At 42.8% G+C, this 27,077-nt stretch overlaps 1 protein-coding gene across 2 annotated transcripts in view; it reads right to left on the reverse strand.

Moving 5' to 3' along the window:
- Positions 1–27,077, reverse strand: part of PKHD1 (PKHD1 ciliary IPT domain containing fibrocystin/polyductin) — a 266,037-nt gene that overhangs the window by 169,788 nt on the left and 69,172 nt on the right. For both annotated transcript variants that reach the window (XM_085304863.1, XM_085304864.1), the window contains exon 35: positions 8,583–8,733. In XM_085304863.1, the coding sequence (XP_085160989.1) occupies positions 8,583–8,733 (151 nt within the window). The remainder of the gene's footprint in view (positions 1–8,582; positions 8,734–27,077) is intronic.

Genomic DNA, 27,077 nt, shown 5'->3' on the forward strand with positions numbered 1-27,077 from the left:
CTTTCCAGAACAAAGTCAAAAGACACTTGGTCTTCAGAAATCGAGCATAAACAGAAAAGTCTAATTACTGAAAGCTAAAAATTAGCATCATGGAAGAGAAAATTTGTCACTTAGTCATTTAACAAATTCAAATATTAAAAAAAAACTCTAGTCAAACTTACAAATACTTATGCCCAAAATTATAAAGGGTCCCTYAAACCATCAGCTCTTTGTATTTCTATTGTTTTTGTTAGATCAGAATAAATATACAGCTGCTGCTTTACAGGATTGTCTTCCCCTTTTTTAAAAAGAAAATAAAAGCTTTGCTTCCCTTTTTTATTGTACTTGACCCCTTCTTTGAAGGCAGAAAGCAAGAATATTGTTCAACTGAGACTTTGGCTGTGACCCTCAAATTGTTTGTTATGGCTATGCAGGAAAGCAAAGTCCTACATATGACATTGAGGGTGATTTTACAAAAATCAATCAACTACTGTTATGATGGCCTCCCCAGCAACCAAAATAAATACAATTAAACCTATAATCACTTCTGTACAGTAATGTGCTAATTCAATGGGTCTCTTTAAGTGGAGTGAGGGAGAGTGGGGAGAAAAATGTTGAGGCTATTTGATACTTTGTGAGAACATCAGAAGCACCATTCTTCTCAATTAACCCAGCAATTAGCCTCCACCTCTCTGCCAGAAAAAGAAATCTTTCTTTATCTGTCCTTACCAAAAAAAGAAAAAAGAAAAGAAAAAAAAAAGCAAAGAAAAAAAGAGAGAAATCTAAGCCATTGGCAACTCCATTTTTCCCAGAGGGGTGGAGAAACAATCAGATCAAAAAGAAGTTAGCAAATATTAAAGAAAACAAATCTGCTGATAAGGTGTATGAATAACTACTCCACCAGCCGATGGTAGAACTGGTTTCRTGAAGAGACATTTCTCTTCCTAGGGGAAATCTTTCCCTCATCCTTGCAAAATGATGGAGAACACACTCAAAGGGAAAGGAAGTGGGAARATAATGCATTACCTCCTCATTCTGTCAGGAGCCCTTGACTGGCTCTTAGACAGTGCCAAACTGGATTAGACACACAGCCTACATACCCAGAGTTTTTACTTTGCACTTCCGGAAAAAATAATAATAATAAAAGAAAAAAGAGCAAATATTGATGGAGTAGTCAAGGTTTGTGAGGATTACTATGGAAWGTTTCTCCTTGCCTCTATGATACCGAGATTGATTCACATGTTCACTTATAGGGGTATCCCTTCTCAAAACTGCAATAAAAAAAAAAGTTTCTAATATAGACATTCTTGGACTGAATAACAGGAATGATGATTTTTCTCATTATTATTTAAGTTGCGATTTAGGATGCTCCAGGGATTTCCTAAACACAGAGGGAAGTAAAATCCCCATTCCAAAGAGCACCTTTTACTTTGAGGGGGGTTTTATTATTATCTTTTGAGGCAACACTTTAGCATTCACTATCAATATAAGTCCATCCTGAGAAATAGTCTAATTTTTCTAATGAACAGCTCATTAGAGAGCTAGGATAAAAGTGACTATCACTAGATTTAATTCTACTTCTTTATTCAAAGCTGAGTGAAGCGTTAAAGCAAGCAAACTTCAAGAAAAGTGCTGGATAGTCTTGAGAAGGCCCTTTTTTAATCAATAATAGAAGTTGTTAGGAGAGTACTAACAGAAGAACATATYATTGTGTCACATCCCTTTAACCAACAGAAAACCTCCTGTCTGTGGAAGAGGATTTGCTGATAGAAAGATCCTCTCCTCAGCAGGACTAGTCCCTCCCATCACTGTGAGGTTGGCTGTGCTCTGAGTACGCTATGGCCATATATAACTGATATCCCCACTCCTTCAGCTTACTCTTCCCAATTTCTCTCGCTTGGTTTTCACATGATGAACTCACAGAATCGCCTACAAGCCAGCCTCAGTATCACAACTTATATCGCTGGCAAGTATCCCGGAGTGGCAAACAGCAGGAGGCGACTGCTGGAACTGGAACATCTTTATGAAACAACTGATCCCGCACGAGGCTGCAGTGTGCCGGCAGCCCTCTTATTGCTTGCTCCCTKGTTCCCAGGGTGCACCTGGTGGGGTCTCCTAACAGGAAAAAAAACAAAGATTCTCCCGTGCACATACGAGAAATACAGAATTTATGCACCTTAAATAGGAACAATTGATTATTTCATGRGCCTGTGCCCTGTTGACATGCTCACGTGATACTTGAATGAGCCACAAAATCTCACTGCAGGCTGGACCACTGCTGAGCAAGATACAATGGAGAAAAAAGTTTGTTATATTGGGTCTATCCCAGGGGTTGCATGAGCCAAAAGAGTCCAAAACTCACTCTCTATCCATCAGTATATGTTGCTTCACCTCCTTGTACTATACAAAATCACAGAATGGTTGAGGTTAGATGGGACCTCTGGAGATCATCTAGTCCAACCCCCYTTCTCAAGCAGGGTCACCAAGAGCATGGTAGACAGGGTTGCATCCAGTGAGACTCCACAACCTCTCTGGGCAACCTGTGCCAGTGCTCCGTCACTCTCACAGGGAAGAAATTCTTCCTCATATTCAGGCAGAACTTCCTATGTTGCAGTTTGTGCCTGTTGCCTGTTGTCCTGTCACTTGGGACAACTGAAAAGAGTTTGTCCCCGTCCCCTTGACACCCAGTTTGTGCCTGTTGCCTGTTGTCCTGTCACTTGGGACAACTGAAAAGAGTTTGTCCCCGTCCCCTTGACACCCTCCCTTCAGGTACTTGTACACACTGATCAGATCCCCCCTCAGTCTGCTCTTCCCCAGGCTGAAGAGGCCCAGCTCTCACAGCCGTTCCTCATAGGGCAGGTGCTCCAGCCCTCTGATCATCTTTGTAGCCCTACGCTGGACTCTCTCCAGTAGCTCCATGTCTCTCTTGTCCTGGGGAGCCCAGAAAACTGGATGTAGTAAGTATAGATCAAGTATAGATCCCAAAAACACAAGTATAGATCCCAAACTAGCCATAAACCGAACTACCTAAGTATTTCTACCAGGAAGTCACCAGCTTATTAAAAAGTTAAGCTTGTATTCCAGCACTTTGTTGGACTGAGCTTTTAATCTGTCTCTGAGCTAGGCAGCTGCTTGAGTACTCTCAGTCAAAAACCACCTCCCAGGCCTGACAAGGCTGTGTTTTCTGGCTCTCTGTGCTCACAGCCATCTGTTCAGATGGCACGTGGACCTGTGTAGGCTGACTGGGCTCTTCCCGTACAGCACCAGAGCCAAGCAAAGGCAATTCAGACTGGTAACTCAGAAGACASTGCAGTAGGCATCTCTTCCAGAGAAGTCCTTGTTCATCTCTGAGGTAGCATCCCAGACACTTAGCAACACGTTTGATGCTTTTGCAAGAGCTATGAACACTCCTTGGTGCAGTTTGACAGCATGTATCAGAGCCAGTCATCTGGGACCTACTGGATATCATTTAGATAGATATGTGCTACTCAACTACAGAGGCTGGAGATGCGAGGTGAATAGCAGGGAGGAAACAGGTGAAAGCTGATGATTTGCTCGTAATTAGCATCAGCAATTCCCAAGACCTGAATTCCAGTAGTGAGAGAAATTGTTCTCTGGAATTGGTAGTTTTTTTCCAAGAGATCGTTACAAATGCATCAGGGTAAAAATCATGCAAATAAATCTGACAGAAAAAAATAGGTCTTTGGTCTATTTAAAGTCTAGAGGGGATGGACACCTGTTAACCGCTTCACACTCATCAAAGGAGGAGGACACTAGGGGAGGCAACGAAGCACGGCATGTCAAGGGAGYAGAGTTACTTTCATGCTCACCTACAGCTTACCTGGGTGACCGTTAGACCAGCTCATTTGCATTTGCTATGCCTCTCTACTCATTTCCTGTGACTTTTAGTATTTGAACTTAAAGATATTACAGATGGGATTTGGCTCTCAATATCTAGCACAGTAAGTTGGACTTTGGTCTTAACGAAAGCCTGTTCTACAACRAGACTGTACCATAATGCATGCTCTTTCAAATCATCAGAGGAAGAGGGTTCAATGCAATACTTCAAACCTTAAGAAGCTCATATGCAGCCCCTTGTTATAAAATATGCTCTCTCTATGCCTCTGGGATGATAATTTAGACTTATATACAGACTCTGCAGGAGCTGCGTGCAGTTCCTGTTGTTGGCACAGCCCGGATTAGCTTCTGTTGATCTGCTCMTCCTGGGAAGCCTCAGAGGAGCCCCAAGAGCTGCAGAAGATGTGGAAAATCCATTTCATTGGCAAGTGACAGCCCTAGGAATCTAATGTACATGCTGTAATCCTGTCCTACACAGAGCTGGAAAGAGATCCTTGTGCAACATACCCAAACACAACCCAGGATTTATAGCTAGGGGAAGAAGTGGGGGGRAAAAAAAATCTAATTGCTACAGATTTGGGAACTGTAAAATGCTACCTCTGGGAATGTCCAGCTCTCAGAGCTAAGCCCTACTGAAAAATATTGAGTTCATGTCAAAAAAAAAAAAAAAAGGCTAAAAAACTTTTAAAAAGATTCCTTTCATTTTCCATCAAAATAGCTGGGACTTTAAGGCTCTGTGGCTGTAATTACTGCAGACTTGATACACCTCATTGTAGCAATGTAGGAAAATATCACACAGTGATAAAAATATCACACAGGGAAAAATAAGGCTGACTTTTCTTCCTTTTAAATCTCAATTAAAAAATACATTGGATGAAATTTCCCATTAGCTGGTACTATTTGTACATCCCATGTTCTTTCTTTAATTAAAAAACATGCTTATTGCAATACTGCCAGAATCACTTTTACGGTATTTTAATTGTAATGTCTCTGCCTGATTAAAAAAAGAAAATATGAACTAGAAACTGCCTGAAAAATAGTATCACAATGCACATCCTAAATGGATTGAGCAAAATGGCATAGAAAACACTGCAATACAGRCAGTTTTTAACTGTGGCTACTGACAAGGGTTTCTAAAACAGGTTTAAGGACTGGCTGACACAAGAGAGGGAAAAAACAGAGGAAAAATCTTTTTCCTTCTTTCAGTCAATTCCAACCCAGTCATTATCAGCAGTGACTGAAACACTAATTATTTGACAAGTACTTTTTTTGGGTATATCAGCTACTATTCAATGCTATTTACTAAGAACATCAAAGTCTAGGAAAGATCAAGCAAAACAGATATACAAGTTTATCTCCTCTCCCGGTCTACCTGTAAGATCCAGTCTTGCCACATCCTGATCTGAGCGTGGATTCTGAAGGATCCAAAATATTGATGAATAAGCATCACTCTTGGGATAGGGGTTTGAGATATCGATACCRTCGCAGATGTCTTTGGGATTTGCTAGTTGTCTAATCTTTCTAGGGATCTAGGGTAGTTTGAAAAAAGCCTGGATTACCCATGGTACTGTTGAGACGGGGTGCGTTTAAGTATGTACCATCGGATTTTAGGGGCAGAAATCACAGATGATGTGGGTTGGACATTTCTGAAAACTTCAGCCTGCAGTCTAACCATGGAATTGGCTTTGCTGGTCCCAGTAGGACAGATAAGATGCAGCAAGGGCTACAGATCATGAGGAAAAAAACAAAACTGTGACAAGTTATCTCATGGCTTTTCCAAGAGACATGTCTAAGCAGTCTTCTCCATTATGCCTGCAAGGACGGCCACCTCAAGGGTGCCACTGCAAAGGCAATTGGATGGTTACAGACATGAGACTTTCAACTCCAGYAGTATGACTCCAAAAGCAAGCACTGAGGCTTTCCTGCAAGAACAAGTAGCTTTTTTCAGTCTGYGTAAAGCAATTTTTTGTTTGTTCTGGTTTGTCATAAATATTTCCGTGCTTGTGATACTGGGACCATGAAAATAAGTTCCAATCTGCTGAATTTATAGGGATATCTTCAATATCTCTGTCTTGTATCTCACCCCCTATCTTTATCTTCCAAGCCTTTTCACAGTCTGGCTTAATCTTTCCATTGCCAATGGCCAAGTGTTCCCTTTCCACTCCTCAAGGAGGAAGCAGAAGCTGCTGAGCCTTTGTTGCAGCAGGCAGAGACAGCCTGTTGGACCCAGACGCCTAATCCTATTTCACTATTGCTTTTGGCCTCCAGATCTTCTGTCCAGACAGTCTAGTCACTACCAAAGCCTGCACTTTCCCACCTGACACACAGCCAGAGGAGGGCCACGTTAATGATGCAGGTGTAGGTGACATCCTTGTTAGAAAAACCTTAAAACAATTTCTACAATGTTAAAGTCACCGAGAGGACAGCAGCACCCCTCAGAGCTGGTATTCAGAATCTTCWTGGTGTCTGAAGAACAGAGAATTTTGAGAAATGGGCCCATAAATGTACGTTGGGTTTGCTGGGTAAAGCATCAGGAAAAGGCCAATGGGGCACAACGGTGCCTGGCAGAGGAGCAGACTCAGTGGCCTCATAGTTTCTTTCTATCTGTAATTTTTGTTATATCATCAGCTTGTGAGCGCGCGGACAGCCTGATACTGAACCATTAAACCCAAAGAGAGTAAAACTACAGTTTAATCCCGTTCTCTGGCCCCAACTACGTAAAACACTTCATCTYATTCTTCAGTTGAAGCATGTAGCTACACCCGCCTGCAGGTGAGGGTTTACCATCATGCCCATCTTGCAGCTGGGGAAACCTGGCAATTACTTGATGCRTTCACAGACTCTGTAGTTGTTATTCTAAGGGGATCACCTAGATCACCTAGATGTGATTCATCTTAAGATTGGTATCTATAATACTTCAGATGAACAGGTCTTTGGTGGTATGTGTTTCTTTCTATAAACACAGGCGCCTAAGCAACTCCCCTGGGCCAGATAACTTAAAGAAAGGTAAAGTTAGAGAAGATGAATCCCACCCACTCTCAAAACAGAGTAGACCTCAGCATGTCTTGACTCCAAATCACACCAAGACAAAACCGCTAGTAGCACTCATGTTAGCGGGGGTGATTGTACCAAAAAAAAAAAAAAAGAAAAAAAAGAAAAGAAAAAACCTCCAGGAAAGAATCAGCTCAGATAAATAATTACTCTGTAGGTTTCTGCTTGTAAAATGGAACCACCTGTATTCGGTATGTAGCTGTGCTGAAAATAATAGTATCTAGAATATTGTAATGAAGCTTTAATAACTGAATCTACACTATAAAACGAGCTTCTTGGAAAATGTGATAAAGAGGAGAAATGATTTGAATGCCAGATGAGCTAAAGTCATAAAGATACTACTCCAGACTTCATTAAATTCAACAAGACCTCCATTCTCTTCCTGAGTCTCCACTCACAGATCAAATGTGCTTTTGAGTTGGCCCAAAGGGCTTTTCCTGCAATGGTGTGCCCTACTTCTTCAGCAAGCCTTCAAATCCTCATGCAGATAGGCAGCCAAAAGTCTCAAAGGTTTGGAGCTGTGACCTATCTCATTTACTATATGCAAACCCCAAACACTGGGGTTTGGAAGAATATTGCATCACCTAGATGTAGGATTTTCAACTGCGGGAGAAAAGGTAAAAAATCAGACTTTTTTTTTTTTTTAATCTTCAAATAAGTATTTAGCTTAAGGACAGCTAAAAAATCAAATAAGTATTTATTTTTTTAAGTTAAGAATGTTGCCCAGTATAGCAATTTTTAAAAAGCTCTGAATCTAGACTGACCAAATTCTAAGTTTGGTAGAATTATTTGCACAACAGGGATAAATTTGCAAAGTTTTATCTTTATGGACTGATCATCCTCATTATCTCTCACAATGAAAACCTGTTAACTTTCATGTCATTTTAATATAAAACCACTTTTGCAAGTAAAATAGGGTCTAAGTCCTTAAACCAACACAAAATTGTCTTTTAACTTTTTAAGCTCCAGTCCAGAAGAAACTTACACAGAGGCTTAACTTCAAGAAGGTGAATTCACCAGAGCAACTCGTGCACTTAACCTTGAGCATGGGCACAACAGTTTGCACAATCAGGGCCTAATTTCCACGGAAGACACTGAAGAGCAAGTTATTCTAATTTTCACTTTGACACCCACAGAGCTGCACTTTCTGACTCTGATGCTGAGTCTACCCCAAGGTATGCGAACCCTGCACGCCCACGTTTCCCCCAGGGCTGCGCTCGGTTATTCACTCTCCACCAGCCCTGCTCTAGGATTTTGGATTATTTATTACATTCTGTAGCCGTGGCCTGTAATTCTGTAACATCATTAATTTTGTAAAGGCTTTTGCAGTACGGTTGCCTCAAAGATGCCAAAGAAAACGGTGTTGATTATTCTTATCAGCACTGCCATTATCGCTGAACGCCACTCAGGATAGCAATGCTTTCAGTAGCTGGGGGAAAAATAAAAAAATAAATAAAAAGCCTTCCCGCTCATATTGTCATTATGCCTCAAACAGCATAAACGGTGCCTTCCCCATATATAATAATTAAATGCTTCCCTCTTCCCCCATCACTATCCTTCCATATCTAATGAAGGCAGACTCAGCCTGGCCAGGTGTCTTCTTCAGTGCAGGAGCTGGGGGTAGGGGAGATCATGGCAATGACACACTCCAGGGCCTGGGAGAAATAAGAGCCCCCAAACCCCCTTCTCCAGACCTTTGAGATGCAGCAGGTTGAGGTTGTTCGTGGTGGTCCCCAGCAGCAGGGTCCGGCCTCCTTCTATCGTGACGTTATCGCCATCTCGCGGCTGGTGGCCAGCAGGCCAGCTGCAGTCCTCTGCCCACCGGCCACAAAACTGGAGGGGAAACTGGAAAAAACAAACAAACAAACATGGAGAGGTTCAAAATTTAAGCCTTCCCACSCTGTAGGAAGCAGGCTTGCAGAAAATGCTTGCAGCAAGGGAGACCTGCACGACACTGGCTACTTTCCCAGTAGGACCCAGTGCAAGGTGGACAGGTGTTTGAGGTTCTTGGCCTTTGGAAACACCTCTTGCAATTTGGAGGTTGCACCTTATGGTGTTCTTCTCGGGGTAACAAGGGGTTTGCTTTGGGTCTCTCTCTGCTCCTCAGAAAGCAGAACTACACATTAAGTCCTGGTGAAGTCATAAAAACAGCTCAAAGAGCTTTGAATTAAAATATCCTGCTAGATGGAGAATATTTTGTTTTACAGACTTTTTCAAAGGCTCTCTTGCCACCCATTCTCATTTATAGACATTCCTCCTTTCAAACACTTTTTTTCCTCTTTATCCAGGATTATTAGCACCCCTACTCTGACAGCTCGCACATCGGTTCCAAATGAAGCATAGCACTGATTAACTTCCAAAAAGCAGACGAATAGCCTGGCTCATAATTAGCAATAGAGAAATGATATTTGCCTGTTACCAGTCATGGTTCCTCCTCACCTCTGAATTTTAAGGAACTATTTTGCAGTGAAGGTTTGACTGATTTCTTGAGGAATGTGGGTTTATTTGTGTGTGGAGATGGGTGCACCAGTGTGGACCTATGCATTCATAAAATATTCTTGTGGAGTCACATATAAACTAGCAAGAACAGCCTCAGCTGGTCTGGGAGGAAAACTGAAAAACAGTAGTGAAAAGGAATAATCTCCATATAAAAGGAAAAAAAAAAAAGTAGTTCCTTGGTTTTCAGTCAGAGCACATCATGTTCATTAAAGCTTTTACTTGGGAGCTGCATTTAAGGTGAATCAACATTGGTGGCATTGCAATAGTTACTTTTTTCAACTGTGCTATTGTCAATGTTAGTTTTATGTGCTTGATGTTTTATATAGCACTTGTCACAGCACCTAGAGCCTTGGAGAGCTGCAATTTGAAAAACAAGAACTCTGATAAATATTACATGGTGGCTACTGTCTTAATTATTTGCACTAGGAAATGAATGTTGGTCCCTAGGCTAAAAGATACAACTGGCTTATGTCCATCCTGTCAGCAATGTATAGATCTTGGCATTTTCTCTCCTCCATTCAGTGGCTTTCTTGCAAAAGGAATTACTTGGTTCAATCTAGAATGAAGCCTGGGACTGAATTAAAATGCATGCAGCGACAACATCTGGGGAGCTAAGTCCCTGACGTCAGAGGGAGTCAGATGAGCCTTCACATCTGTACACAACTGTTACAGAGAGGACAATAAAGAGCTCTTTTTTTTTTTTTTTTTTTTCCCAGAACAACTAAGTATAATAGGACAAATATGATCTTTAAAAAGAAAAAAAAAAAAGAAAAAGAAAAAGGCAATTTAGGACAAAATTACTAGCTGAAAAGATAGATATTTTGAAATAATATCTTTCTAGTGAGGCTGTGGATTATCCTTCACTGGTAACAGTCTGAACCAGGTTATATACTCTGCTTATATGCAATAGATCCACTGAAAAAGATCCCCTGTCAGAGCGRGGGAGAGAAGAGGGCATCTTTCATACCAAAATACACATTTCTCCAATATACTGCTTAGCAAGCCAATTATAGCATGAAATTGCAAATTCCCTAAGTTCCCGGCACAACCTTAGTCAGTCTCTGTAATGCTGCTAGGACAACACAGTTGTTGTGAAATAGCCGGGTTCAGCAGAACATTTCTCTAAGAAGGTTTTTAAACTAGCTTCATCTAAGGCCCAGTGGGAGGCCCCCAACTAACTCTAATGGGAAAACAAGGATATAAGGAATATTCTACGCTGTTGTTCCTGTCAGCACCAAAAACTCAGAAAATTATGAGGTAGAAATCTTACAAAATTAAGTCTTAAAAAATTAAGAAAAATAAACTCCTGAATTTGACTTTTATTAAGACAACTCCTTGTTCTAACTAGAAAACATCTAATCTATTGTTTTAARGTAGTCTCTATAGAACATCAATATTTAAGTTATTTTTACTAGGGCATCCACCCAGTTCTACTAGTTATGGAGAGCAATACCATCTGTCATAAAACCAACAATTTGATGAGCAAATGATCTCTAGCACTAGAGAACAGTTGAAACCCTCTGAGAAATTAAGAACTATCAACTATCTTAAGACTCAAAAAGATATAAATTTGTTCGAATCGAATGCTCAATTGTTTAGATGACACATACGTCCACAGCAAGACGCAGTCCCTACATTATCAACCTAAACAAAGATGAAGAAACTATTTTTTATTGCTCAATAAAAAMGTTTAGTGTCTAAGAATGATTACACAGAGGGATAAAATGATTTGGTTAAGGTCATGAAAGCTCTCTGTGGTGGCACCTAGTCCATAACCAAAGGATTACCTTTCCCTTCAGAGAGTGTGGTGCTTTTTATCTCATTTCCACCCCCCCCCCCAGCTGATTCCAGAGGACCCACCTCAAGCTTACAAGTCACGATGAAGAAAATAAATGTCACATCAATTGGATRTTTAGCCTGGGGAAGAAAATGAAGGTCTCCAGTGAGCAGATGCCTGCTTTAGTCTGCTGCCACCTGCACTACCTGGTGTGGTATGCATGTTTCAAATGATTTCTGATATATATATATTTTTAGAAGTAAACAAATAAATATSAACTAATAGCAGGACAAAGCACAATTTATAATCACTTGTGCCATTCTTGAACCATCATGGCAAGARTAGGTCTAAAGAATGTATTTGCTTGAAGAGAGAAAAGGGGTTTTGCTCAAGGAATGTACTTAAAGTTGCATGGAGGAAAGTACACAGGGACTAAAGGGAAAGTTGTTCTTTGGTAATGGAGGAAAGACATCTAACTTATGGAAGAGAATATATAAACTGAGATAGCACAAGATTTTATCCGTTCCAGCCCTATGCCCTTTCCTAAGTAAAATGCCCAGACTGTCATTCCTGAGTGGGCAGCCTCTTTGCAAGCCYAGGAAGTCAGAAATGATTCAGGAGAAGACAGCAGACCCTAAGAAGGAAAAGCATCTTGAACGATGTCCCGTTCCTGCTCAGCAGCCCATGGTAAAATGACACAGACTAGCACACRCAAACTAAATGCACATCCCGCATCTACCATGGTGGGTGACACACTCACAGCTCYAGAAAGAACAGCTCTCTCCTGGCTCTGCTAGTCTCCTGCCATGTGATGTTGGGGAACCTCCTCGGTTATCACCCAGTTATCATTCACTCACTTGGGACTCCTCCAAAAAAAAAAAACAGTGAGGCAGCCACCTTCTCCCTTGAAGGGTTGCATGGACATGTTGCAAACATCTCCATCATGCAGAGACTCTAGACTCTTTCCTTCTGCCCACAGCTGACTGAAACAAGAACATTCTCCACTTGATTATTCAGAGAAGCAAGACTCTTTCTTCTTTTTTTTTCCCCCCTTATTTGGCACCCAGCATTTGTCCTATGGTGTTATTTAAACACTTCTTAGCAACACTGAGGAGCTGCAGCAGCTGCAAGCAACAGGGTCATGGCTGAGCGCCTTTCCCGTGCGCGCTTGTTAAATGAACCGCGAGGAACCCACAGCGCTGGGAAAAGCCACGTGTCTGGGGCTGGCAGTGGCTGGAAGTTTTCCGTATGCACTTTTATCAGCATTAGCATGGGACTGCTCCCCTAGGAGCTGGRGCATAGCATATGACAGGGAGCTTGAAAGTCAGGACAGGAGGAAATAGGAAYTGGCATAAAATAAGCACTGAATGATGAGGCTATGGCTAGCTGGCTGCATCGGCTGCAGCAAGGTGGGAGCCTCGCACTCCTGAACTAGCATCGGAGTGCTAACAAATATATCCTTAAAGCTATCTCTGACCCTTCTTTTGCACACACAGAGACRGTCCAGGCAAATCTTAATCTGAAAACAATCAAGTCTCTGTTCTGGTCTTCATGGCTCGCTGCCAACTGCAGAAGTGGAAGATGATGAAGGTTTTAAAGTACATTGCTGAAAACCAATTCCTCGTTTCTGTGCCAATTCCTCAGTTGCAGCTTCCCTCTCTGCTGCTTTGTGCTACAGCAATGGCAATACTGCATGTCAGAAGTGGAAGCCCCTAAAAAGGGCCATAAGTCAGGCATACAGAGGCCCATCTGAGTAAAACCATAGCTGAGTGCACAGGGGTAAAGGAACTATGTGCAGCTCTTGTTGCACTTTTAGAAGTAAATATTTATTTTGAGGTGAATCAGAACGCTTTAGAGAAGTTCTCAGTTAATGATGAAGGCTGTGCCCAAGTTCCAAGCTCCATGCCACTTCCTGACTCTAGATAGCAAGAAGTTTAAGTTAGGTTGAGGATAAGTGGTTACAATTTCTACTGAAGACATTCAAGTACAAGAGTCACTGGGAAAAGCAGCTGAGAACCAGTTTCAGATCCAAATTAAGTGTGTGAGTGTGTATACCATACCAGGTAGCTGGAAAGGTGATTTGGAGGAAATGGGCCTTATGAGACTGTAACATATCTGCATTTCTGCGTCTCTCTACCAGTGCTCTTGAACCTGGCCAGCTTCAATTAGATTTGACAGGGGCAGTGAAACCTCAAAGATGCAGTGTTACTGTAAGAKTCATGAAAATTAGTAGCTAGATAGAAACAAGACATGCATCTGGTGCTTTCCCCACAGACCGATATACATATATATATATATAATGAATGAACACTTACTGGACACCAAAGCATTTGCAGGACGTGCAGATGTGCCTCATGTCACACATCCATAGAAAACCTACTCCAGCATTTCAAATCATAAAATCATAGAATCAGTAAGGTTGGAAGGGACCTCTGGAGATCATCTAGTCCAACCCTCCTGCTCAGCAGGGTCACCTAGAGCATGTTAGACAGGGTTGCATCCAGGCGGGCCTTGAAGATCGCCAGAGAAGGAGACTCCACCACCTCTCTAGGCAACCTGTGCCAGTGCTCCGTCACTCTCGCAGGAAAGAAATTCCCCCTCACGGTCAGGCAGAACTTCCTGTGCTTCAATTYCTGCCCATTGCCTCTTGTCCTGTCACATGGGACAACTGAAAAGAGTTTGTCCCCGTCCCCTTGACACCTTCCTTTCAGGTACTTGTACGCGTTGATAAGATCCCCCCTCAGTCTGCTCTTCCCCAGGCTGAAGAGGCCCAGCTCTCGCAGCCGTTCCTCACAGGGCAGGTGCTCCAGCCCTCTGATCGTCTTCGTAGCCCTACGCTGGACTCTCTCCAGTAGCTCCATGTCTCTCTTGTCCTGGGGAGCCCAGAACTGGACACAGTACTTGAGATGAGGCCYCMSCAGGGCTRAGTAGAGGGGCAGGATCACCTCCCTTGACCTGCTGGCAACAGTCTAATGCAAGAGCTGACACTAGCTCAGGTGGGAACCAAGAATGCAAAATAAGAGCAGAAACCCAAATGGGAGGAAAATCACAAGCACTAGGAATCCTTAAGGAGTCAGCTGTACTTCTGGTGGTACTAAGGAGCACTAGGCTYTGGGAAGGGAGGTGACATGAAAAACGTGGTGAGCAGGGCCCTGCAACATCTTCCCACCTCTGAYCCTGCTTGCTCCATGACACACTCAAGCCATTCCAAACCCATACCTTGCATATAAATGAATCAGCTCYCTATTAGAGCTCGAAAACTGTGGAGGAAATGTATGAAACTATATCTTAACGGCATACAATAGAAGATGCACAATGCCCTTGCAATGCAGCAGATTATCCCCTGYCTCCCTCCCGCACCTTCTTTTCCCTTTTTCGGACAGATTTCTTTCCATTTCATTTTTTCAGCTGCTGCYGTTGTCAGGCAGCCTGGGGTTGCCTGTATGTCAGCCGTTAGGGAAACGATCTCTTGATGCCTGTGAGTAGCAGGGCCCAGATACAGCAGCAGCAACTTCAATGACTGAATAAATAACACAAATACACTTGCAYGCCAATACAGGCTGGCAAACAAGCCACAAAGGGACAGGATTATAAATCCTCTATGACCAGATCTTCAATTTTTGGTCTAAGTTTCATAAATAAAAATCATTGTTAGCATAACATGTTTATCTGGTGACTTTTTTATTCTTCCACATGAAACTCAAAATAATCTTTGCATTTTAAAGGGCTGAGTTTCTCACTACAGCTCATTTGATCTCATATACTTTGTGATGATGTTCTAATTTGTTTGGTTAGAGGTTTTATATATATATATGTGTGTGTGTGTGTATTGTTAAGAGCATAATCTCAGTAGAAGGACACTAACAGCCATTAGGGATGCAAAGACAACAACCTTCATCCACTGATCAGAAAAAAAGATGGAAATTTCAAACCAAGAAATAATGATGGAGTTGACAAACAAGGACTCGCCTCACTGCTGTGCTCAGCCCTATCTCTTTCTCCACACTGTGGGTTTCAGCTTTGGGTTATCCAAGAYGTGGCCACGGAGTGAAATCTGAAGTCAGCTGAGTGACGTTCACCACCAGCAGCAGCCAACCTTATTCATCCCTGACTCGCATCTGCCAAGATGCAAAGCTCAATAGTGCTTCAACAGTCATCTCACCACCCTGCTTTCCTGGGCAGGAGACTGTCCTCATCTCCTCCTACGATCTCCAGCAGGAGGAAAGCACAGCATTAAGTAACGCCGCTGTTACCCCTCCCGGCTCCGCAGCGGCGAGCAAGCAGAAGTTTCGAGTGCGACGGAGCGATTGACGCACGCGGGGTAGCCTTTTCCCCGGCGCTGACAGATTGCCATTTAACCAGCAAGTACGAGGAGCAAGCGCTGCTGCCTGCCGTCACCACAGAGAAACAAGGTTAACATTTTAAGTGATGGAGCGCGGAGCCTGTTTCCCCATGCCGTAGACCCGGGACTTCACGCTACGTTCAAAAACACTTTAATTTCAGTGATGGATACGCGGAGCTCACTTTCCAGGCTGTGAACTCATGACAGCTTCTCAGTTTAATACACCAGGAAAAGATTTACACCCCCACCCAACTCCCTTCCACCTGAAGGAAAGAAAAATACACATTGGGAGGAGACAAAGGAGAAGKGGAAGTATTTTATTACCCTGGATCTCTTTTACAAGGAAAGTATTTTCAGCCATCTGCTCTAATTATTCCTCCTGTATTGGCCACCGTCTTCATGCAACAATAGAAATAATTATCTCCTCAAGCGCAAAAAAATATATATATTTACAGGAACAAACAAAAGTTGATTATTTTTACCTCCCAGGGAAAAAAAAGAAACAACAAGCTACTTCCTAATGAAGGAGCAATTAGGAAGGTGGATAGAGCATCTATAATTAGAAAAGACAAATTGATGCAGGCTCCTCCCTTATACACACAGTTGAAAAAGACACAAAATCATGTTATTTGCTGCCCTTAGTGGRGTTAATGTAGAAGGTGGTGCCTAATGCCCTGATGAGCTGAATCTGTCTCCTGGCACCAACCCTGCCACTCTTGATTTTAAGACCTCTAACTCAAGATGCACTTGTGCCAAATTAACTGAGAAACACTCATCACAACTGTAAAGTCACAACATTTCAAGTGTCATGGATAAGTCCTCCTCTGCACAGCCTATGTCCCTGAGAAAAGTATTCATAGGACAGTCCTTCATCCTGCTCTTATAAAAGCAGACACCTGTGTGCAGTACATCACGCAAAAGACATAGGAAGTATCCCTTTTTGAATAAGCCAAAAAAATAAAAAACCTTTCTTCTATTCCTGGCAACATACAAGGAGTTTTCTAAAAAAGCAGAATTAATGCACACATAACAGCTTCATGGGAAAGAGGGGTAGGTACTTCCCAAGGATGATAGCAAATATCTTTCATTTTACAAAACAAGCACTCTCTTTAGCAACAACACAGTACAACACCTTTCCATGTACGCACAAATATTTAACCACTCAGTGGTCCATTAGGGAAAGGGAAAGCTCCCACAAATTAGTATAATTTAGTCAACTGTGCTATGAAATCAAAGAATGGCCAAACCAAAGATGTTCTTAACTAATAATGAATGCAGATAATCCCAAAGCCCCTCCAAAGATTCCCAAGATGAGGGTGCCATATGATGCTCATTAGAGAAGTTTTTTTAAAAAAATAAAAAAAGACAGGGAAGAGCTGTAGACTTGCAAGCTGTGAACCATTCTCAACATTAAGTCATCCAAAAAGGCCCATTTTCACTAAGAAAATGCAAACAAGGCTGAGATTAGCCATTACCAATTTTTATGGGGTTTCTTTTGCCCAGGGAAGGATTTCAGAGAAGCTGCCATCACACATTAKTTGATGTAGCCTGTACTGAGTTTCTTTGGAAATAAGAGAGCCTAAACCACCTAGTAGATCTTTCTTTGTGATCAGCAATCTATTAAAGGAATTTCGTTCACGTCCACTTCAATACAGTCCTTCAGCTTTGCCATTGCATGAGGCTTTTCCAAGGAGGTTTCTAGGCTGAAACTGAAGGACTGGAAGGAAAGGAAAGGAAAGGAAAGAACTTCCAGAGAAGCTTACAGTGGATAGTCTACTTCCATCCTAAAGAGGATGTTGGCACTAACTGCCTCATCAAAGTAGTGAAKAATTCTACTAACAAATCAGAAGCATGAATGTAAGTTCCACCTCCGACATATGTCGCAGCAGAGACCACATACTGGCAACCAAACTGGGAAGCAAAGATAGAGAGTGGAACCATCTTTGAAAAACTYGAGAAGAAAATGATACATAAAATTGTAGGAATGATTGTGCTAGAGTCACAGGTGATTTTGTTTGCTAAGGACCATACATAAATTAAAGACCAGAGGAAGGAAATCTATCTASAGAACTATACAACGGGGGAAAAATGAGTCATTTATATGAAAAGGCAATGTTATTCTCAAGCAGAATGGGAATAGTATTGTATCTATTAATCAATTAAGGCTGRAAAGTATCAGAATATTTCTATCAGGACAGTGAGAACCTCTAGGAATTCTCCAGATGCAGCAGGAAACCAAACTAGATTTAAGGTGGAGCCTTATGAATTAGTATGCTTGGCATGATTGATTGCCTGTGATAGAACTGGCCTGGACCATGATCCAATAGCCTTTTCCAAGGCTATGACATGATACTTTGATGATTATCTGTATCCTCTGTTCCTGCTTAACTTCTCTTTATCTCAGATCTCCAACTCTAAAATGTAGATGGTGTTATCCTACCTTAGGAGGCCACRTATTAGTTCCTTCATTAATGACTCTCAGAAGTATTGACACAACATGGATCATGGCTGGGCAGCTGGCTGGACATGAGGTCCAATTATGTACATTCTCCAATACCTTCATTTCTAGCTTAGATTGCCTGTCTCAGTGACTGYACCCTGAATTAAAAATAAAGAATTATTTTTTTCTTTTTTTTTAATTTTGGCTGTCCTCAGGAATCTTTGTGACTTCTACTGAGTTGCACAAGCACAAGAAGAGAAGAATCTGGCTGGGTATGTTCTCTATGGGACTGAYGAATGACCCTAGTCTCTCTCCAACTATTACAGGATAAATCTGTTTACACACAAAAAATTGACCTGGGCCAGTGAGGTGGGGCTAGAACCAGAAAACTGGCACGTCCCAAAGGTAAAAATGCATTTGCAGGCAACAGCATTAGTAACTCAAGACCATAAACAAGCCACACTGTCATTAATTACTCAGACAGGGGCAGCCGCAAAAGCAGTAAGAAGACCCAAAAGCCAACTGTAAATAGTTCGACTAACTGATTAGTTTGGAAAAAAAATGAGTGGGCAGTTTCAGAGGTCAGAGCCCGTGGCACAAGTAAGTCTCAGGCCAATTTGCAACTGGACAATGGCATGAGAAAGAACTTAATTCCTGGTTAAAATAACACCAGAAAAATCGTTCAAAAAAGCAACCACTAAGAAAAGGCTTTTTCCAGCAGGGGAGTAATCACTGCAATTTCCAAGCACAGAAGGTAAGGCTCTTTGCACCAGAGGTATTTAATTAAGGACACGGAATATTAGTTTGATCTAATGGTGCTTTCACAGGGAGGGCACTGAAAAGATATCRTTGTAGAGCAGTGTGTGTGTCCCAGATATAGAGCGAGTCACCTTTCTATATGGCCGTTCAGMCAACAAACTCAACCTGAACGCAGGTAGGTTGGTGGGTTATGAGCAGTATTAAGGCACACCACAACGAAACAAACCACTAGAGCCATAGGAAGGTCCAAGACTATTTAGTGTACTCCTTTGATTCCCAAAGGTTCATTCTCAAGTCTCTTGGGGGTCTTTGAGGCTCTCCCCATGGCTACTGGAAAAGGAAACGGTGTTTGGGCTATGATGGAAGGGAAGGGGGACCAAAGAGCTAACACAGAGGCAACCACTGATGCCTGGACATCTCAGCRAGTTCCTGATGAAAAACACTGAGACTAGGAAGAAGAGGTGGGGAGTGTCCAAGCCTGTGTAGCAACATCAGAATCAGGTGAGCTGTTTGGGGGCATGTTTGGGAAGGCACTGAGTTAGAGACAGAGATATAACAGTAGAGGCAGTTGTGTTAGACTCTTCCACGCTTTTAGTGAGAAGGTTCATCTCATGGAAAATGCTGTCCCTGGTGAAATTAATGCCAAAACTCCCCCTTGCTTCAAAAAAACAGGATCTTATCTTTTGGTGCCTTAATTCAGTATCTTACAGAAATCGATAGAGGAGCTCTGTTTCACAATTTACCCTTAAGTAATTAGTTGCTAATTCACAAGAATCTTCCTAACATTCATATATGATCTGATATTCAGAGACAATTTATTTCAATGAAAACCCCCTCTGTGCATTGTTTTAATAACAAACCTCACTCACATAAAAATACTGTGCATATAAACATATCAAGCAATTCAGTGTGATCTTCTAGCTTAGATACAACTTGACTGATCTTCCTGTTCCGGAGCACAATTAAAGGACACATGGAGTTTACACATTGCTTTAAATCAGTGATTGCTCAAAGGATGAAGGCTTCTGAGACAAACTAACAACAGCAATTTAATGTTAATGAGCAAATTGCAAGATCAAATTGTTTACACAAGTAGAATAAYCTAAGCCTGGTGGCTGTGCTGGACTTTGCATTACGTACTATGCAAACAGTGTCTCACAACTGAATGATCCTAACTGACTAATCTGAAAGCAAATACTGCAAATACAAATACAATTTAAGCACCTTTCAGCCACTTGCAGGAAAAGAAATCAAATTCTGTCTATAGCAGAGAGGATTTCTGAATGAGTTCTATAGTAAACAGGTGGGCCATGAGTCTAATCCACCCCACCAGTGTTGGTGGAGATCTGCTGATGACAGGGTTTTTTTTGAATCATGCAGATCCAAAACAGCTGCAAGAATAAAAAGGTAGATGGGAGGCTGGAGCACTCGTGTGGATCCAGAACCTGACAGCCCTTGACTTTCACACAGCTCCTATGGGGACACAGGTAACAAGCAAATTGAGGCACATCCCTCTTCTCTGCAAACCTGATTTGCAATGACACTGCGGTCATTTACCAGGCTAAGACTGAAAAGTGCTTTGATGATGAAAACTGCTACAYGAAGGCTATGACCTGGAATGCCTTATGCAGAAGGTAAAGCAAAGAAACAGCAAAACCACAYAGCCCAAAGACAAAAATCCAAAGATGTCACATGCACATCCAGCCAGCCAGCCAAAGCAGCGGGGCCGTATAAGTGACTAACTCAGTATCGTTCTCCTAGTGTTCTACCATGACATTTTTGTACTATTGCATTAAGAGATTCAGGTACCCCTCTGAATACTTCATTATGGTCCTAGTAGTGCTCCACTGAAGCATCTATTACCACTTGAAACATGTTRTCCAGCACCTAATGAAAGATATTASGATTTATACRTATGACTATTGTCTTGTCACCTGTATATACTCTCTTTTCCAAACAAATAGGATGGTACTTTGTCCAGCTGAACCAGGATGGAAGGAGCAACCTACTAGGAGAAGTATGGGTTGAAACCCCTGTTTTCTGAATGAAAACCTGAAGGGCTTGCTGATAACTGGTTAGCAACAGAATATTACTTTATTATCTTACAAAGAAARTGCATCATCTTTTTGGTTTCTGCTGAATCACTGCGGCAGCTTCATCAAAATATTTTGTCTGTTCATTTCCACCTGTTCAAAATATATTTTTAAAGATCATTCTAGGTTTCAGTGGGAGGACCTGGATGGATTCTATCTCAGGCTAGGGTCTAATGCAGATCAATAGTGCTAAGTTTTCACTCTCTGAAATCTGCATCCCTGTTCTAGTGCAGTGCCCTGTGTAGAGTTATTAATATCTTTCATTTATCTGTCAGAAGTGACAAAAGAAGTTAGAGATCTAACTGTCTTGGCATGCTTTAATAATAAAAACCCTCCTCAGCATGTGGAGCCAGGATCTACCATCCAGCTCCTGAGCACYACCAAAAACACTCCTGTTAACTTCACCTAAACAGTATAGTAATGTTTGCACGGCAAATGCAAGCCAGTGGGTCAGAATCTGGYCCTTAAAGCTGTTCCTGCACTGCAGAAGCAGGACAGACCCTGGGATGCCTCTGGCAGAGTCTTCCTGAGGTTTAGCTCAGAGCATCCACTGCGCTCCTCGGACAGGCTCCGTTCTGGACATCTGCATCCAGGTAGACCCCGTTACCCTTCGAGAATGCTCAGACTGAGTCTGCCTTGATGCCCAGGTTTGCAAGGAGAAAGTGCAGGCAACAGGCCAGCGTGGACATGAGAAGGCACTTGAATGACCACTTGGCACAGCCACTTCTCTAAAAGCTGTATCTTTATTCCTCACTTATATATGCTGCGTTATAGGGCCACAGGACTCGGGACCTCCTGCCGTCAGTGAGACCAGCAGTCCCACTGGCAGACTTCTGAGAKCAAGGCTGAAGGAAAGCGTTGAGAAAGCCTCTACTGTCCTTTCAATCCTGTACCTGCCCAGCAGGGAGAGGGTGTCACTCTGCAAGGCTGTTATTTCAGTAATGCAAGGGTTTTAAAGTGACTTGGCCTAATCTGCGAGCTCTCAGAGTCCGCTTTCAAATGCAAGGTCCTGTTTAGTTTTAGCACATCAACAACATGCTTTCTTAGCCTATCTGTATGCATTATCTACTGCTGTAATGTATCATGTACTGAACTACAGCATCATTACAGGTAAGTGCTCAGGTTTAAATGCAAACATAATTGCATAATGTGGTACAGCCAGGAAGAATAATGCAGGAAATAGAGCCAGCTCCATCTGATAGTGCAATCTGACTGGAACGCTGACCATTCGGATCAAATGTGCAGCCCAGATGGGGCAACCAAGAATAAAAGTGCTTTGTGGTATCTTTATTGTCATCGTCAAAAACACTTATCTGCCAGAAAGGTAAAAAGGTGAAGATGGGACTCCTACAGCAAAGGTCACATAAGCAACAGGATAACGCAGGGTTACAACAGCTGGGAAGATGTCACGCCTGAGCAAAGGCTACAATAGCACTTCCACTTCAAGCTGAATTTTCCAAGCCCTRATGGGAACCTGAGTGTTAAATGGCATTTAGAAGGATGGGGACACCCATAGTACATCCCTGCAGCCAAGGGTATCTACTTAAATGTAAGAAGTTCAGCTAAAATCTAGGATCCTACCATGCAAGTAGGGATACAGAATATAGATACAGATATAGAATACAGGAGACAGTTCCTGACCCAAAAGGCCTACCAAGCAACAGCATATCTACAGCAGAAATATGTACTAGTTTAACGAACTGTTTTTATATAGATCTAGTTAAAATTAGAATCAATTCAGATAAAGAGAGCTACCTAGTGGCATTTTCCAAAAGCATGTTTGATTTCAAGGAGAGCCCAGCATCTTGCTAGGGTGCGCATCCTGATGAGGGTGCACRGGTAGTGGAGGTGAAGTGCCTCGGTCCAGGCATTTCTGCAGCATTTCCTGAGCCACYTCAATTTTTGTCACCACTTTTCCCTCCAGCAACTCTGTCCTCGGACTCTCCCATGCAAGCAGGCTCCCAAGAAGGCAGAGTAGAGCAATGCCAGCTGTTCATGGACCTCTTTGCACCAGTCCTTTTGGCGCAGAAGGGTTCAAGACAACAAGAAGCAACACACTTAGTCCCAGGAAGAGGAAAAACAGAAAAAGACAGACCTCCTTGGGAGTCATCTCTATGACTAATACAGAATTCTCCTTGCTAGCTGTTTCATGCTTCTTTATCCAGCTCTTCAGGGGTCAGTCTGAACATCTAAACCACCCTGCAGGCCCACTGAGGGCTTGCTGGGGAGCAGTCCTCAGCACAGAAAGCAGAAACCACTCACTAAACACAGGCTAAGGCAGGAAGAAAAGGGCAAATGGGTGAAAAGGAGCGAGAGAACCAGGAAGAGAGAAAATGAGAAAGAGTGAAAGAGCAAGAAAAAGTGAGTGAAAGAGAGAGAGCTGGAATCCTTGCACGCATAAAACTGAGCCTGAGCCTTGACCAGAATCGCAGACCCAAAGAAGTGTGAAAGCAGGGAAATCAATCAATAAGCAAAACGGCAATCTCTTTCCTCAATTTTATACGAGGAAGTCAAGTTTACTGAGCTCCTCGCGAGCTGTCTTTGGCTAAAATCACCGCTAATGAGCTCTGACATCTGAAATTTAACTGGATATGARCTAACAGCTCCCAGCCCTGCACCACCCATGAAGTTCACTGGGAATATTTTGTTAAAGCCGTAGACCGGCTAACTGCCTCTGTACTGAAAAGACGCAGCGCTCACGGGAACGTGTTTATAGCGCCCGCTTCACCTGATGCTTCCCGGCCCGGGGACGTCTGCTTTTCTTCACRGGGCTTGCAGAGCCCTCCGTGCCCTCCGCTCCTTCCCGTCCCCGCTGTAACTGTTGGCTCCTTTTTACGAGGTAGCCTTACGATCCCTTAATGAAGTACTTCGCTCCGTGGTTATTTACGAGGACAGGTTGGAAACGAGGGGCTTCCACGCGCAGCGGTGCCGGTTTGGGAAAAGCACCCAGCGTTTAAGCGAGCAGTTTGTTAAGTCAGTCTGTCACTTGGTTATTATGGACTCGTCATGAAAACAGCCTGGCTTTACTGGCAATCACATAAAATTAACCCTTTCTTTAAAGGCTCTGGTAGATTAATTTTGGTATAGCTGTTTAACTCCCTGTTTTTTCCTCTCTTGCTACAGTAATTTTTCAGTTAACACTTTCTCAGCTGAAATAGTACAGCAATCCGTTCATCCTCCACCCATAAGCCTAGGTCACATCATTTACTTTGGGTAAGAGTTTGCCATGGCACCAACAGTAACAAAAAGTGAAAAATCAAACCTTTTTTAAAAAAGATTTTTTCCCCTATTCTGTCCAAGGCTTCTCCTCATTTCTTGGGGATGGGATGGAAAGCCTGATCCTGTGCTCAGGCCTGGGAGACTCTGGGCTCTCAGGCCAGGCCCCAAACTCAGYGCTGCAAAGCCACCTCCCAGCAGTAGCAATACCTGTAACTCAGCACCACCTCACACCAAACATCACGATGACAGAGGCGTTACGCCGCACTCAGATATAAATTGCGCCCTAGTGGAAAACATAGCAGATACGGAAGAAGGAAAAGGAGAGCTTGGTCTTCAACAACACGTGGCCGTGATAACCAGGCCACTTGCATGACCCGCACTGATCCTGCCCGTGCTAACATAAAAGTCCTGCAGAGCTCTCTGGGTTTTGTATAYACGCATAAGTCTAYCTCCTAAGTGTCTGTGGATAAACCRCCTGTAAATAGGAGCAACTTGCAGGACTATGGAGCTGTCAYACTACCTGACACGTGCCAACACTCATGCACAGGCTCAGCATTTTGTAAGATTAAAGCCGATCAATTTTAATGTGGCTGAGGAACAAGGACGTTGAGGGGGGAGGTTTTAGATGACCTCAGTACTAGGCATTCACATGTTGGTCAGGGTTTTACTGTGGAATTAGGTGCCTAAAWTGAAGCGCTAGGAAAAAATAATAATAATGATTGGGTTTTGATTGTTGCTTGAGTTTAGAGAGAGACATGCTCATCTCACAGCCCTTTGGTGGTGTCAGAATAGCATGAAAACATATCCCCATCTGTGATCCAGCCACTGTCAGGGTCCCTCCAGACAGCCCGATCTGGCCACGCCAACGCTATTAAGCTCTCCCAGCTTTCAAAACAAGGTGACCACATACCAAGTAGCCAAGTGCTTCTAGGTCAGCCAGACCACCTGCCTCGCACCTCGCAGAAAATTCTTCTCTGCGACATCAGGCCCATATTATTGCTTACCTAAGGTTTAGTGAGAGGACACAAAGTCAGCTGCTGACGCAGAATCCCACTTTAGAGATGCAAGAGCTGCCTGAAAGAGCTACTCTTTGACCCACRTCACCCTTAAGGAAGGGCAAGACCCTTTCTCTCCCTCTTTTAGGCCAAGCAAGGCTCCAACAGAGGAGAGCAGTAAGTCTGCGCTTTGCCCATCTCCAAGGAGTGAAGCCCTTTTCCCGATTAATTTGAGACGGAGAGATGGAGAAAGCTTCCCTTCGACTTCACCCAAAGCCCGAAGCCGTGCATCCCAAACTGAGTAATTCAGGACCGAGTCACAGGCTGAGGACCAGAGCCACGCTTTCAAACGCCAGCAGTCCTTCCCCCCAAAATTGCCTAATCGCTGAAGGAGTCAAATAGAGTCTCTGTCATGATTAAACAGGAAAGTGGCAGCAAGAGCCTAGGAGCAAACAGCAAGAAAATTTGCCCGTAGTCCCTCAGGAAGGCTTCCCCGCACCCTCCTGACCTTAATTCCAGCCTTTGCTTTCTGACGGAAGGGAAAAGCTTTGCTCCCTGTTCCCTGGAGGAGTGCCTTCGAAATGACAGTTTTCAGTCTGAATCCACGTTTCTTTAAAGGGTGGGGACAAAGGAAAGCAGTTCTCTCATTAAACGGCGCCAAGTTAAATTCTGATTTCACATTAGTCTGCTTAAATTCAAGTGGAAAAKCTTCCGCTTCGTTGTGTTTCAGGTCATGGGAGATTGGCAACCCKTCCTGGAGGCAGCATCCAGCACAAGCAATGAGGGAGAGGAGGTCTCCCTGAAAAGGCASATGCAATTTAGGGACCAGTCTTTCAGAGATGCTCAAAAAATGGTGGGATGGCAAAAAAAGAAAATACTATTCAAAATGGAAAGAAAAAGAATGTTACTGTTCAGCCTTGGATTTTCATTCTCACAGGAGRAGAGGAAAGAGTTAAACCTCAAATCGGAAGGTAAAAAGTTACAGCAGAAAAAACAACAACAAAGAAAGAAAAACCCATACCACCAGCACATCTCCTAAATTTCCCATTGCAGCCCAAGGCCCATCCCATTAAAAAAAATAAATAAAAAAATAGAAAAAGAGAGTGGAAGGAAGGGAAGTAATTTTGCTTAGCCTTTCCTCACACACCTAGCAGCCACTTTTTTATTATTTATTTATTTACCTCCCCGTTTCAGAGCAAGGCCCTTATTTTCTCATTTAGYCCAACAGAGATTGTCCTCCTAGAATGACCTTTTTTTTTCTCTCTCTCTCTCCTTTCTCTCCCTCTTCCTCCCCCCTCCTCCTCACTGCCTCCAGGCCATTGCCCTCGTGCCAGTAACTAGATAACACACTCTATCAGAGATTTTTTAAAAAAATCATTGCAAAGGCACTAGGGCTGATAGTGGCATCAATCCTAGCCTGACACAGGCTCGGGTCAACCATTTATCTCTTCGCATTGCCTGTGGTTACTGTGGAGGCCATCTTGGTTCTCTACATCTTAACAACCTTGCAGATGGTACCTCTGCCTGCCTTGATAGCATCCGCACCCCAAGACAGCCTTTTGCTTTAATTTTCTTAATCCGTTATGGACTCCTCCACTTCCTTACTCTGAGGCTCGCAAATCTGGATTAGTTTACCTGCATTCCCCCCACCCACGCAAAGACACTGCGACCAAGTAGGTTAAGAAATAAAGAATATAAAGATACAAAGGTGGGGTGGCTGCACTGTTAAAAGTGCATATATAGGAAATATATATATGTATATAAAATATATATATATATATAAAATATATATATAATATATATATACATAATACTGCAGTCAATGAGGATTTTCACCTAGCTTTACTCTCGAATCCTAGTTTGACTATTTACACTGACAAAGCACCCAGGAGCCATAATCAAAGCCCAGGACACCTTAATGGTGGGTGCTGTCAGAAGAGGATCCCCCCRACAAGCTGCAGCCAAAGCAAGCTGTTCCCTTAGCCCCACCTAGATGTGATTATTATGGCCAAATGAAGGGATTTGGGGTGCCACTGTATCTGGAGGGAAGCACAGGAATAAGTTA

This window comes from Rhea americana, unplaced genomic scaffold (assembly GCF_003343005.1).
Source record: "Rhea americana isolate MKP2758 unplaced genomic scaffold, rheAme1 scaffold_210, whole genome shotgun sequence".
Classification (NCBI taxonomy): domain Eukaryota; kingdom Metazoa; phylum Chordata; class Aves; order Rheiformes; family Rheidae; genus Rhea; species Rhea americana.